The sequence below is a fragment of the Oncorhynchus masou genome, chromosome 12 (genome assembly GCF_036934945.1).
Source record: "Oncorhynchus masou masou isolate Uvic2021 chromosome 12, UVic_Omas_1.1, whole genome shotgun sequence".
Taxonomy (NCBI): domain Eukaryota; kingdom Metazoa; phylum Chordata; class Actinopteri; order Salmoniformes; family Salmonidae; genus Oncorhynchus; species Oncorhynchus masou.
In genome coordinates, this window is record NC_088223.1 from 24,146,347 (window position 1) to 24,161,468 (window position 15,122).

General features: G+C 43.2%; 1 protein-coding gene across 1 annotated transcript; it reads left to right on the top strand.

Moving 5' to 3' along the window:
- The first annotated feature begins 1,819 nt into the window (after nucleotides 1–1,819).
- Nucleotides 1,820–14,878, top strand: LOC135549730 (transmembrane protein 170B-like). Its single transcript, XM_064979984.1, has 3 exons — nucleotides 1,820–2,260; nucleotides 8,076–8,246; nucleotides 10,308–14,878. The coding sequence occupies exons 1-3, from the start codon at nucleotides 2,101–2,103 to the stop codon at nucleotides 10,436–10,438; spliced, it is 462 nt and encodes a 153-aa protein (XP_064836056.1). The 5' UTR covers nucleotides 1,820–2,100; the 3' UTR covers nucleotides 10,439–14,878.
- The last annotated feature ends 244 nt before the right edge of the window (nucleotides 14,879–15,122 follow it).

Sequence of the window (15,122 nt, forward strand, 5' to 3'; positions counted from 1 at the left end):
AACATTCAGAGATCATCCATTCACCTACTCTGTGTCTCACAAAAACACGGTGGTAGGAACCAAAAATCTCACATTTGGACTCATCAGACCAAAGTACAGAATACACCAGTCTAATGTCCATTGCTCATGTTACTTGGCCCAAACAAGTCTCTTCTTATTATTGGTGTCCTTTAGTAGTGGTTTCTTTACAGCAATTCGAATATGAAGGCCTGGTTCACTCAGTCTCCTCTGAACAGTTAATATTGAGATGTGTCTGTTACTTGAACTCTGTGAAGCCTTTATTTGGGATGCAATTTCTGAAGCTGGTAACTCTAATGAACTTATCCTCTGTAGCAGAGGTAACTCTGGGTCTTCCTTTCCTGTGGAGGTCCTCATGAGAGCCTGTTTCATCATAGCGCTTGATGGTTTTTGCGACTGCACTTGAAGAAACTTTCAAAGTTCTTTACATTTTCCAGATTGACTGGCCTTCATGTCTTAAAGTAATGATGGACTGTAGTTTCTCTTTGCTTATTTGAGCTGCTCTTGCCATAATATGGACTTGGTGTTTTACCAAATAGAGCTATCTTCTGTATACCACCCCTACCTTGTCACAACACAAGTGATTGGCTCAAACACATTAAGAAGGAAAGAAATTCCACTATTTAAATTTTACAAGTTACACCTGTTAATTTAAATGCATTCCAGATGACTAGCTCATGAAGTTGGTTGAGAGAATGCCAGGTGTGCAAAGCTGTCATCAAGGCAAAGGGTGGCTACTTTGAAGATTCTAAACACTTTTTTGGTTGCTGCATCACATTAGGCCGTGATTGGGAGTCCCATAGGGTGGTGCACAATTGGCCCAGCGTCGTCCAGGGTAGGCTGTCATTCTAAATAAGACTTTGTTCCTAACTGACTTGCCTATTTAAGTAAAGGTCAAATAAAACTATTTCATAGTTTTAATGTCTTCACCATTATTCTACATTGTAGAAAATAGTAAAACTATAGAAGAACCCTTGAATGAGTAGGTGTGTCCAAACTTTTAACTGGTACTGTACATTTTGTAGCAATGCTGGAATTCACATTTATAAATTCAAAGTCTATTCATGCTTATTAACAATAGGCATTATACCTACTGTAAAAAGTATCCCCACTAAATTGATGTGAAATGTAAAACATGCAAAGTGTTGATCTAAATTATAATATCTATTTGTCGAAGGGACCATAATGGAGATAAGCTCTGTTGCTCGATCTGGTGCAAAAAGCTCTTTATTATGCTGTGCATGGTTCCTGATAAATAGACAAATAAAAAGTAGCTTTCAGATTTTTCATCCACTTTCACAGCAAACTCTTTGTGTCTGGAATGTTAGCTGATACATCTCTGATATATTTCCGAATTAGGACCTTAATATTTACTCATTTTATAGTAATACAGAATATATGATCTGCTGAATATGATGCCTCTTATTTTATATTATGCTATGCTCCTCCACCTTTATCAGGCGATTTAAGATTGACGCTTCGGGAACGAATCAGCACCATGGACAGTACCTGCATCAATACGACGTCATGGACAACGCCCTGCAATACACAAACGCATCATTCTTGTAGTACAGTGTCACAAAACTGCCTTTTCATTTAAAATCAAATGATTTGCCAGATCACTCCTTAGTTAAATGCAGACTTCTACTAGCCTACAACATCCATCACTGATTTTCACAATTTTACCGCTCTCTTACGCCCACATGGTCCAAATGATTACGCACGTTTTCAGCGTAAACGCTACTGTACTAATTACTCATCTTTTGTTCCCCATTCATAAGCTGCTACAATATCACAACAGTACGCTTTCACTGTATACTCCCCTTTAACTGGTGACGGCCCCTTTAAGGGTTATGTAGAGAGAAGGGCTGATGTAGGACGACTCCTCTGTGTGCGCTGCCATCCTCATCATGGCCTCCAAACAACCGCCGCTGCAACCGAGAATGAGCACGAGCAGACGAGCTGTTGGCCCTTTCATTCCCCGCGCGGAGACCAACAACGTTAAGCCGAAACAGAGGCACCGGTAGAGGGGTGCGCGCCGGGGGATCAAGCCTCCGAGCTCATGCCACCCCGTTCTCCTCGATGTCTTCGTCAAAAGCCACTTACAGCCATTTGACAAAGAGGGATGCAAACCCGGGCGGCGGCAGAAACATGAACACGAATAGGGATTATTCTATCAATCTATCCGTGCAGCAAGTGCTGAGCCTCTGGGTGCAAGGCACGACGCTGCAACATTTCACAGGTAGGCTATGTACTGTATGTCACATTATTACTGTACAGTGTAAACACATGTCGTGCACTTGGCAGCGTTTCAACCGTTGTGTGTGGGATCTGGCTCGGTTCACCCAATTACCGGTGTAGTAGGCTACACACAGGGCTGGCCGTTTTCTATTAATTTACTGTACTGTTGGATAGAATGGGGTGACATGGGCAGCTGTGCGCGTCCATTGTTAAAGGGAGAGTATACACGGTATGAAATATCAACCCGGCACCGGTAACTGCCCCGAAGTGTTTCTTCTGTCGGTCTCCATACTGTAGCCTACCGGTACCTTACTTTTTATTAAGAGGCATGCGCCTCTCAATGCCTTGGTGTCACTTGAATAACAACGGCCAATATGTTACGGCAATTAAATTATAAACACAAATATAATTTAACTCAGTCATCGAATGAATAACAAATATATTCTACCGGTTAATGCATCATTGTGCTGCGTGAATGCACTTGGCACTGTGAAATGTAGTGTTGTCATCTCTGTTGCAGCCACACAGCCCTCTTCCTTTGTCTTGCGGTCGAGTAATCACAGGTAATTAGTGTCATCCTCACCAACTCCCGGATAGGCTGTCTGGGGTGTTCGAGGGAGATATGGCACATCCCTCCACGCCTTACATTTACAGTGTGTGTATGTGGTATGTGTGTGTAAAAGGAGGCCAAGACGCTGTATTGTAGACGACTGTGACTATTCTGCACAGCAGTGGATAATTTCTACATGACCATAAGTATTTGATGAAATGTAAACAGTCATGAGTGACAGTGTCACAAAAGATGATTAAACACCCGACTAACCAGTCATTACAATTAGGACTCTCTCCCTTTGTATTTGTCTGTCTGTCTGTCTGTCTGTCCGTCCGTCTATCTCTCACTCTATCCTATCCCCCTCTCTCAAAATGCTTTTACAAGGTTTTATTTATTTACATAATGAGATGTGATATCAGCATGCTAGTACATTGGTCATTGTACTTGTGGTATTCATTTTGAATGAGTGACAATGCTAAAGTGCTAAGAGAATACACTAACCTAAGAATACAATAACCTAAAAATACAATAACCTAAGAATACAATAACCTAAGAAAAAAAATAAGCTAAGAATACAATAACCTAGGAATGAATTGGGCGGTGGAACAATTGACATTACAATGTCATAATAACAAGATATTTCAAGACCTCTCTTGACTGGAATTCCTTTTTGCCTTGCAAAGCGAAGGATGGACACACTGTATACGGGCATCATAGCTGGCATGTAGATGTTATGAGAACAAGCCCAAGCGGACATCCTGGGCTGAGAATGAAGAAAAACAAGACATGGAATTCGTCCCAAATGGCACCCTATTTGGGACATAACCATGATTAATCATGCTGACTCAGCAGGGAAGTGACTCACAAGCACAAGTATTGCAGAAGTAAAGTTGCTGTGGTGGTGAGACAAGAGTAAACCAATGAGTGCCATCCAGTATCTGGCAGCAGGACTGCCATACGATCCTCAAAACCAGTCATGAAAAACAAGCTACAATTAAGTTAGATGCCCTAAGCAAGTTCAATGTAGACTCACACAGTGGCCATAAACTCTACAAGTTATGATAGACAACTCCTTTATACTTTTACAGTGTCACTCACAGACTCCTCTGGCAGAGTACTTTAACAAATGGTATTTCCTGTGAACATCCATACCAGCAGTTTCACTTCTTATTTCCTTCTCTATTCTCAGTCAAGAACAAAAACATGCCTCTGTTTTTCAGTTTAAAATCGACAGGATGATGTAATAAGATTGCATGAACCCAGCAAAGAGATTTGCCATTGTCTTTGTGCAATGTGATTATTGATGTGCTCAGATGGATTACTGCTGATTAGTGGTGGCACCATCAGTCTTTTCATGCTTTCTTTTCTCTTGAATTGTTCACACTTCTGTCATGTGTTATTGCCATGTTATTCCATCCTATTAGCATCCCATTACATGTTATTACAGTACTCAATGACAACTTTCAGGTGTTTTTCACAGTACTGTATCGTTGCTGTTCTCTGTCATGGGGGACAATCTCTCAAAGCCTGACTAGGCTGTAGCAGTGACTATGACATTACTATACAGAAGTATGGGCCCTGGTCGAAAGAAGGACCCTGGTCCAAAGAAGGACCCTGGTCAAAAGTAGTTCACTAAATATGGTGCCATTTGGGATACAACCAATGCCTTGCAGTGCCTCTGTAGGATCTATGGGTCAAACGTTTGACGGCTTATCAGTGGAATGGGAACATAATGCTTTTCTCTTTCATGTTTTGTGTTAGCATGTGAGGCCAGCTGGCCCCCACTGTGTGAAAGCTGCTGACGGAGGCCCCCAGGTTCGTGTTAGGGGATTAGCAGCATAACAAACATTAATAATACTACAGTCTTCTGACTGAGGGGTAGAGTTGAGGTTGGGGTTGGGGTTGCATGCCTGAAGATGACACAGCACCTGTACTACAATCCAGAGTACAGATGACCTCAACTCCATCCCCCCAACCCCTCACACATATAAAATATGCACGCACACAGATGCACGCACGCACACACACACACACACACACACACACACACACACACACACACACACACACACACACACACACACACACACACACACACACACACACACACACACACACACACACACACACGCGCACACACACAGTATAAGCGGTGCCATGCAGAGAATGGTGCCGCTGAGCTATCTATGTTCCAGTGGTGTGACAGAGCAGAGGTGTGTGGTGTGCCCCTATGCACCACAAATCCAGCCAGGCTTAGTGTTGGGCGGCAGCTGCTCAGCTAGCGCCATCCCGGGGCCTGTGTGGAATCCTAATGGAGTTGGCTGGCGGTGGCGTGCCTCTCTGGCCCAAGTCTGTCCCTGCTTGCTCCTCTCTATCCATCTATCTCACTCTCCTTATGTCTCTCTCTTTCCATAACTCTATATTTCAATCTCTTTCTCTCTACCTCTGTATCTCTCTACATCACCCTCCTTTTCTTTACAGTATCTTGTTCCACACCTTTCTTCCTTGACTGGCGTGCCTCTCCAGTCTGGCCCCAATTCCTCCCTCTCTCGCTCTCTCACACAGACACTTTTTCCCTGTACCATCCATCCTCCTCTCTCTGCCACTCTCTGTCTTGCTCTCGATACATCCCTCTCCCTCTCTTTACAGTACCTCGTCCCGACCCTGTCTTCCCCTGGCATCTCACTCCACTGCCAGATGGGAGGTGACCACAGATAGGGGCCTGTATTGTAACTCATCACGGCCACTGTGCTGACTGAGCTGGCTGTGTGTTCTGTTTAGACCATGCAGGCTAGGCAGCACAAAAGGCCTCGTGTCACCCCCCTATAATGTCTCTCTCTCTCTATGCCGAGCGTGACAGCTGTCGGGCCTGATCGATACAGGAGGAGGTAGGAGGTAGGCACTCAGTGGATTGTGGAACAAGGTCAAATGGATATGCTAAAGAGTTTCTACTGATTGATACATTACTTTGCAGAGGGGTTTAAATTCCCATCCCAACGGTAGCGTAGCAGATGTTGACATATTAGACGGCACATTCAGAACATTCAAATCGTTGGCACATGTATTGCCAGAATGTGATAACATGTCCAAAATCCAATCAAAGCATTCTGAGCTTCCATTCACTCTCTCCCCTACCCCCAAACATCCAGTCGAGTCTCATATCCAACCCACTTTGCCTCAGTGGCAGTGGAGCCAATCTGGCCCCTAGCAAAGCTTGTCTCTCGGAGCCTGTAGCCCAGGAAACAAGGAATAGAGAGAGGGAGAGAATGTGAATCGGGCTCTCTGCAGGACCCTCTCTGGGACTTCATAAGACTGTGTCCCATCCTCCCCAACACATAACGGTCTCTATATTTGTGGAGAAGCTCTTTGTGAAATGGGATAATTAGACTGTATGTACCGTATGTGAACCAGTTTAATATCTCGTGACTAGTTCTGGGTGTCCAAGAGATGTGTCAGTTTGGGGTTTTCATTGGGGTAATGTTGAGTCGTACAGTAGTTCCCCTGACAGGAGCAACAGAGCAGGTACATGCTCAGTATCAAACATTTCTCAAAATTTGAAATAACATTGAATTGAAATGCTTATTTAAGTGCTTTTAAATCATTCACTGAATGGATTTAATACCCTTCATAAATCATCAAAATGGGTACCTGGATTTGAGATGTTAATGCTTATTTAAGTGCTTTTAAATCCTTAACTGAATGGATTTAATACCCTTCATAAACCTTCCAAATGGGTACCTGGATTTGAGATGTTGCCACTTTAATCTGTAACAGCAGACTATGTCTGTGTAGGGTGTCATTTGGAATGTAAGCCTGTTTTGTTGCATAGTGTTTATTACGATGCTCGGCTGCCTTCTTGATGGGCCCAGATTGAAAATCGCATATGTGCTGCTGCTTTCTGCCTCCCTCTCTCTCTCTCTCTCTGTCTCTCTCTCGCTGTCTCTCTCTCTGTGTCTCTCTCTCTCTGTCTCTCTCTGTCTCTCTCTGTCTCTCTCTGTCTCTGTCTCTGTCTCTGTCTCTGTCTCTCTCCCTGTCTCTGTCTCTCTCTCTGTCTCTGTGTCTCTCTCTGTCTCTGTCTCTCTCTCGTTCTCTCTCTCTGTCTCTCTGTCTCTGTCTCTCTCTGTCTCTCTCTCAATTCAATTCAATTCAAGGGCTTTATTGGCATGGGAAACATGTTAACATTGCCAAAGCAAGTGAGTTTACAGTAAACATTACACATACAGAAGTTTCAAAACAATAAAGACATTACAAATGTCATATTATATATATATACAGTGTTCTCTCTCTCTCTCTGTCTCTGTCTCTCTCTGTCTCTTGTCTGTCTGTCTCTCTCTCTCTCTGGTCATGACACCTCGCAGGGGTTGTTTCTTCAAATGTGTCTATTCTAACCATATGTTTTCCATTCAGAGACATGTGTGTACAGTACAATCCACTTTAAAATGTCATACTTGATTTGCACAAACAAAAAATGTAAATGAACATAATGAGTCCCACGGTAACTCTGGGTATACCATTGGATTTGTCTATTTCTTCTGCATCCGTAGATACCAACCATTAATCTGTGTGATTAACGGGGGCTGAGCTAGAGCGGTGTTTGTGAGACAAGGGCGGCTCCCTAAGGGGGCCGGGGCTTTTATACAAAAACATCTGTAGAGTCCGAATGTTTTGAGCTACAAATGAATAAAAATATATCTCTGAAGAGCTGAGGAACTCAGAAACATGCTAATTTTACTCTAGGTACGTTTACAACCACACAAGAGTCATTAGAAGATCAGGGGTTCTTCTACATTCATCTAAAATCCTTTTTATCCAGTTTTTGCTTTGGCGGACATTGTTTTTTTTATTGACCTTTATCAATAAAACGCATGAATGCAACTGTTTATGTCAAATTGTTTTCTATTCTACTTGTAGCCCCGGTTGTCCTGAAAATAAAATGGTAGAACACTTCATTGTGAGGCTAAATATAAGGGCTGGACATGCCGATAAATGAAAGTCAGATAAAAGAAAAGCAGATTTTTGCTGTGGTCTTGGGATTGACAGGGTCAATTACAATCTACATAATAATTCCCATTTCCTATTGCTGCTGGATTATTTTCCTGCTGTAACAAACTGGCTCAAATTAAGATCCTACACTTGTATGTCAACATTTCTGAGGTTGTTGGTATGCCTACAGAGCTGTCTAACTAACCACTCTATTCGATGCGTGTTGTTTCCCTGTTTATAACCACTCGACTGCATGTGTTCTTTCCTATCCTCTTCTCAGAGATGTGGTACTGGGTGTTCCTGTGGTGTCTTTTCTCCTCGCTCTTCGTCCACGGGGCGATGGGCCTGCTCATGTTAGTTATGCTGCAGCGCCACAAGAGGGGTCGCCTCATCACCCTGGTCCTGGTCAGCGTGGGCTTCCTGGCCTCCTTGGCCGGTGGGGTCATCACCAGTAAGTCAAACAGTGTGTGTGTGTGTGTGGTGGGGGGTGGGGGTGGGGGGCTGGTGTGTCCCTGTCTGTTTGTCTCTCTGTCTGTGTGTATTGTCTGTCTGTTTGTCTCTCTCTCTGTGTGTATTGTCTGTCTGTGTCTCTCTGTGTGTATTGTCTGTCTGTCTGTCTCTCTGTGTGTATTGTCTATCTGTTTGTCTCTCTGTCTGTGTGTATTGTCTGTCTGTTTGTCTTTCTGTCTGTGTGTATTGTCTGTCTGTCTCTCTGTCTGTTTGTGTATTGTCTGTCTGTCTGTTTGTGTATTGTCTGTCTGTCTGTCTGCTTGTGTATTGTCTGTCTGTCTGTCTGTTTGTGTACTGTCTGTCCGTCCGGTCTGTCTGACTCTCTCTATCCCATTGTCTTCTGTACACATGCTCAAATTATTTACCCCAAATATCATGCTCCCTACTCTGATGTATCATCTTCCAGTCCAGTAGCTAAGTATATCAGAGAGTGGTACATAGTACTGTATCTTTCTGTGGAAATAGACCGGTCTTTTTATGTGTCCCAAATGGCACCTTCTACCCCACATAGTGCACCCATAGGGCTCTGGTCAAAGCAGTGCACTGTATAGGTAATAGGGTGCCATTTGGGACGCAAACTGTGAGTCTGTGAGTCTGTGAGCTACAGTACGTAGGGTATGACAGGGCAGGAGCTCCTGAGGACAGGGCTGGGTGAATCACACTCCATCACAGAGAGGCAAGCCAAGCCAAAAATAGACAGACCACTTTATTATTAATGTGGAAGCTCGCCGAGAGAGAGAGCAGACTATTGCCTGTGCATTGCCCCGTGTGTACGCTGAAACAGCTAAGAGCGAGCACCGTCTAGCAGCAGCCAGCCAGTAACACTCTGTCAAGACGGAGGGAAGGTGAGGTTATTCACTGGTCGACTGGCAAAAGTCAGACGTCAACAACTTTGAGCCAGTTTATAGGTTATCGCTCCCTTGTCTTTTCTTTACCATGTTGACTTAAATTAAGATTTGTATCTTGGCTTTGAGATAAGATTTAAAAAAAGTTGCACTCAGACAGTTGTACTTTTGAGACCTTCTTCAATACAGGCAGTTGGCGTATTGTGAGAGAAGCATGACTAAATTGTCGGGAGAGAGAGAGAGTGATGCATCCCAAATGGCACCCTAATCCCTACAGTACATAGTGCACTAGTGCTCTATGAAGGGAATCGGGTGCCATTTGGGATGCATCCAGAGTGGCAAGTAAACACAGTATGGGGTCAGGCACTCAATCACACGTATTAATGCGACCAGCTTTAAAAGGGACATCTTTTAACGGTATTACATCTGCCCATGCAGGAGGTTCTACGGAGACAACTTTAGATTCCAGTAGGGAACTATGACGATACGAGGGAAGGATGAGGAGAGATCCTACACTGAGTGTACAGAGCAATAGGAACACCTTCCTAATATTGAGTTGAACCCCCTTTTGCCCTCAGAACAGCCTCAATTCGTTGGGGCATGGACTCTAAAAGGTGTTGAAAGCATTCCACAGGAATGCTGGCCCATGCTGGCTGGATGTCCTTTGGGTGGTTGATCATGCTTGATACACACGGGAAATTGTTGAGCGTAAAAAACCCAGCAGCGTTGCTGTTCTTGACACACTCAAACCAGAGCGCCTGGCACCTACTGTCATACCCCGTTTAAAGGCACTCAAATCTTTTGTCTGGCCAATTCACCCTCTGACTGGCACACATACACAATCCATGTCACAAATATATCAAGGCTTAAAAATCCTTCTTTAACCTGTCTCCTCCCCTTCATCTACACTGATTGAAGTGGATTTAACAAGTGACATCAATAAGGGATCATAGCTTTCACCTGGATTCACCTGGTCAGTCTATTTCATGGAAAGAGCTTTTTTGAGTGTATCCTAATTGGTACTAAAATGCTATTGAACAGTCTGTGCCACAGTTGACAAGCTTTGACTGGCTGCCGGTATGTCTGCAGGCCCATTGTATGCCATATTTATAGTCATATCAGTGTCATATAATCTATATGTGTGTGTCTCTTTCCAGGTGCGGCCGTGGCAGGGGTGTATCGTGTGGCAGGGAAGGACATGGCCCCCCTCCAGGCCCTGGTGTTTGGAGTGGGCCAGACCACACTCTCTGTAGTCATCTCCTTCTCACGTATATTGGCCACTCTCTGAAGAGATGACTCTACTACACGGACAGACTCACTGACGAACAGACACACAAGAGAGGAGAGAGGAAAGGGGAAGGGAGGGACATGTCCGATAGACCGGAGTTCACATCCCACCAGTTACACAAGCAGAGACGGCAATGGGTGGCAGTTAACTGCATGTAGTATTTGAAGGAAAACAAACAGAGTCAAATAGAAGAAGAGAAGAAGATGGTGTCCCAGTACTAGACGTCTAGACATTTGGGGATGAATGAATGTGGAAGAGTGCCCCCTAGTGTCTCTGTTCAGCCACTGCTACGTTTGCCAGAGCTCCCTTTGCTACAAGGGACCTCTCAATGCAGGCCTCACTTCTGTGTGTCAAAGACACACACTTCCTTGGGCTCTCCACCAGTTGGCGATGTCCACAGACTCTGTCAAGTGTCAAGCCAGTGAAACCACATCCTGAACTGAAAGCTAATTTGAGGTTCTATGTGCCGATGTCCTCTGGGACTTAACTTCAGTGTTGTAAAAGGGGAAGGATTTCATGGCATCTCTACAGACTGTTGAAAGCTTTCTGTTCTATTTGTGGGGGGGGGGGACGACTCCTATTTATTTATTTTACAGTAAAGACAAACCACAGCAACCTGTAATGAATTGAACAATTCAAGTCTACGGTCCTTGAAGTGCCACGGTATTTTGATGAGATGGCCAGAACAAAATTGGACCTGTGAAGACCCACCATCATTCTGACATGCCTGAGAGGTTGTAAACGCAACGATGATGGTCAACCAAACTACCATTCAGTGTTAGAACAAATCTACCAACCACAATCAACTGGATGTTCTGTCCTTGGAAGATGACATCCTAATAACCATTCCTTCCTGTAAAGTATTCCAACTACCACAGCAGGTTTTTTGTTTGTAACACTCCATAATGCTTAACCTTTGCACTTTCTAAATGTTGGTGATCCACCTCCTTTATCTAAGAGGTGTCTAAATACAGTAGGTTGTTGAGGTTCCGTTGGTTCAAGGTTACTATGGAGATAACCACTACGCTTGTTAAGGGCTCTGCATACGCAAACGGAGCTGACGTAGGTCCATCATTTGCGTTGACAGTGTAGAGCCCTTTAGATGTTTGTCAAGTCTAGACCAGTCCAGGTTGTCCAACGTACTCTGGGGAAATAGCAACTCTGACCATGAACCTTGTCTGGAGAGGGTCAGAGTTGCTACTTGGTTCTTACAGGGTTTTATGGAGGTAAACTAATGTATTAACTGAAGTAAAAAGGAAGAATTGTCCTAGTAGTCGCAGCTGTATTGCTTCTTGAGGAATATCTCTGATAAAGTATCTCTTGGAAGTTTTACTGTCTGTGCTGTGGTGCAGATTTACTGTTAAGGTTTAGCGGTTGGAATCCAGCCGCTACTTGGCTGTTGTGATAACAATGTTGTCCTGACTCCTATAAATCCCACTCCATAGAGAGCCATTCCTGGAGAAGGTCAGAGACTTAGTGTGCATCCCAAATGGTACCCTTTTCATATATAGTACACTGCTTTTGACCAGGGTCAGTAGGACTGTATAGGGAATAGGGGGCCATTTGGAAAGCATCCTCTACTGCTGCTGAAACAGCCATTTTCTTTGGCTCCCTGCCTTCCTCCCTGTTAGTTCTTGCTAATCGTGTGTGTATTGTTTGTGTTTTAACTAAGTTAGACTTTGCATATTGCACTGACAACGGTCTGCCTTTATTTCGCACAGTTTGTTTTATGATATTGGTCCCAGTGGGTGACCCATAGATCCATATAGGATTTTATACAGTATGTCCCATCATCAGTACACACAGTGGGTCCCAAAAAGCAGGTTTTTGTCCAAAATGGCACCCTATGCCCTTCATAGTGCACCCTTTTTTGACCATAGCCAAATGGGTTTGAGAAGCACTGCTGTGGTTTTGGAGGTGCTTTTGGGATTGCAGAGCAATGTTTTGTTTTTGTGGGGCCCTGTGGGACTAACCATAATGAATGTTTTTGTGTCTGTCCTGTCCACACTCTGGAACAGTTCACGTTTATTAACCAACTATAGGACAGGTCTTACTGCATCCCAAATGGCACTATGTTCCCTACAATGTGCACTACTTTTCACCAGAGCCCTATGGGGGAATTTTGGGATGCACACATTCACTCCTGGAATTGAAGGGTTGCAAGGCCCACTGGTTTGTACCTTACAATGTCATTCATTTTGAATCAATAGCTGACGATATCTCATCTCTCAGTCACTTTCATTTGTCAGTAAATGACTGTTGACCAATAAAACAAGGCCCTCTGCTGCACCCTAAACTAGGTGTGAATACCACACCAGGCCCTCTGCTGCACCCTAAACTAGGTGTGAATACCACACCAGGCCCTCTGCTGCACCCTAAACTAGGTGTGAATACCACACCAGGCCCTCTGCTGCACCCTAAACTAGGTGTGAATACCACACCAGGCCCTCTGCTGCACCCTAAACTAGGTGTGAATACCACACCAGGCCCTCTCTGGAAACAAAGGGTTTGTTTTTATGCCAAAGGACTTCATTCTCACATGTTAGCTTTATTTGTTAAGGGTTCCTTATTTTTTGATTGTTGTTATTATTGCTGAGAAAGTATGAATCGCTTATCAGAACCATTATTTTGCACTGAGCTAAACGTTTAGCTGAGCTAAACAGATTTAAAATCCCCAAACCCACAAAAAGTTAACAACATTTGCTTCATTTTGGCTTAATATGAAATTCCAGTGTGTGACCGAATTGAGTGATCTAAGAGTGTTTACCAATGAAAGTGATTGCTCTGTTTTTTCCTTAGTTATGTAATTGACACCACTCACCTTCAATACCCAGTCTGCACACCAGAGGGAGCCAGTACGCTGAGTATTGAATAAGAGAGTAGTAGCCAGTGTCAGTGGTGGATTAGGAATGATACAGTAATGATCGGGGTTGTTGTATAGAAGAAAATATACCTGTGGCAGTTTTTTGATATTGTCAATTTGTATTTGAATTTGTATTTGATTCTAAAATGAATTCCTGAGGCTTGCAGATGGTCTGGAAACGACTGTGTTTGATTATTTGCCTAATCTAATATGGCTATCCAATACTATCTCTCTCAGAACTCTCTGATTCAAGAAAATTCTTGGATAAAACAAACTATAATCAGCAAATACTATTAATGATCAAATTCCCCAGATCAACTGAATTCATATTGTATTAGTAAGTTATTACACTCATTTGAATATTTTTGGCTCGAGTTCGGAGACCAAATGTGAGTTATTTCTGATGGCTCTACAATGCTGTCATAGCGATATTATCTAGATATTTCTGTTTGTGAATGAAACTGCGTTTGAGAGTTGGATATGGTGCATAGGACTTGTGACAAGAGTGTTGTTGTGTGATGTTGTACTGTATGTCTGTGTGGTTGTAAATGTGAGTGTTATAACATGCATTAACTTTTTTCTTTTCAGAAGGGGCCTGCAATACAATTGTCATTGCAGCATCTGAAATGCTTTATCGAGTTGAGCAAAAGGGGTAAGGACCTTGTCATAGGTGTAACACTGACTGACCCAGTGTGTTCAGCAATGTTGTCTTACTGAGCAATGTCTTACATAATGTGTTTTTAAAATCTAAAAAAAACAATGTCATCTACAAGGTGTTCACAACTACTTTTCTGCCGACAAACCTCCAAGCACTATTCTTGTTGAGAGACAAAGAAGCATAGCTTTTGTTGTTCAGATCAGTGCACCACGATGCATCGGCTATTAAGGTAAATAGAATAAAGTTCACATCAGAGGGATGTGTACCATGACATGTACTGGAAACACACATAGACATCATGACTGCGCCATGGACAGTATTTTGAAACTCATAACATGTATTTGTCTATACAGTCTATTACCACATTTCAGAACGTCAATGTGTGTGCCATGAATTCAAATGTTTGGAATCTGATGAGGACGAGTAAGAATTGGGTTGTCTGTTTCTGGTTCTATCCCTGTGTGATTGTGGGTAATCCTTGGTTTACACTGCAATAACTCAAAGGCGACATTCTGCAACAGACGATCCCTAGTTTCAAATAGCACCAACCGCTATCTGACCGTACGAAGCCCTGTCCTAGAATCCTTCTCGCTGTGTTCCTCATGAGTTTATAGCCAATGCCACCCCCCCCAGTTCTCTCCAGTGTTGTACAAAATGCCACTTACTTTCCACTGACAAGTCTGCCCCTCAGCAATTGCATGCGCAATACAACTCGGATAATGTGTGTGAATGGATTTGGACAATCCATTATAGACAATGGTGTGCAAAACAAGTGACACATGTAGATAATGTATAATATGTTATTTTTTAATTTTGTACCAGCGAACCGCTGATGTTTATAACTTGCCTATTTATGTACAAATGTTCTCCTGTACATACTGAGCAGTCAGTTGGAATAAAATGTTTTACAGTAAAAATACTGCTTGCTAACATTGTCACTTGTTCCTAAATGTATTAAATATATTTCTTCACATAGTAAAGTATGTTCAGCTGAAAGATGTTGTAAAAAATACGATTAGTATTAGTAGAAGTATTATTGGGACTATGATGCTGAAGCTCTGCCTTACATGGCAACCGACCATGGCAACCGACCGTTCTGCTTTCTAGAAGCTCCTGTTCTGCAGTATACCATCTGGAAATAATGTTTTCTCTCCCTTCCTCTA

Coding starts and splice junctions, on each gene's coding strand:
- LOC135549730 (XM_064979984.1), top strand. CDS start 2,101: ATGTCTTCGTCAAAAGCCACTTACAGCCATTTGACAAAGAGGGATGCA. Junction 2,261..8,075: donor GACGCTGCAACATTTCACAG/GTAGGCTATGTA, acceptor TCCTCTTCTCAG/AGATGTGGTACTGGGTGTTC. Junction 8,247..10,307: donor GGCCGGTGGGGTCATCACCA/GTAAGTCAAACA, acceptor GTCTCTTTCCAG/GTGCGGCCGTGGCAGGGGTG.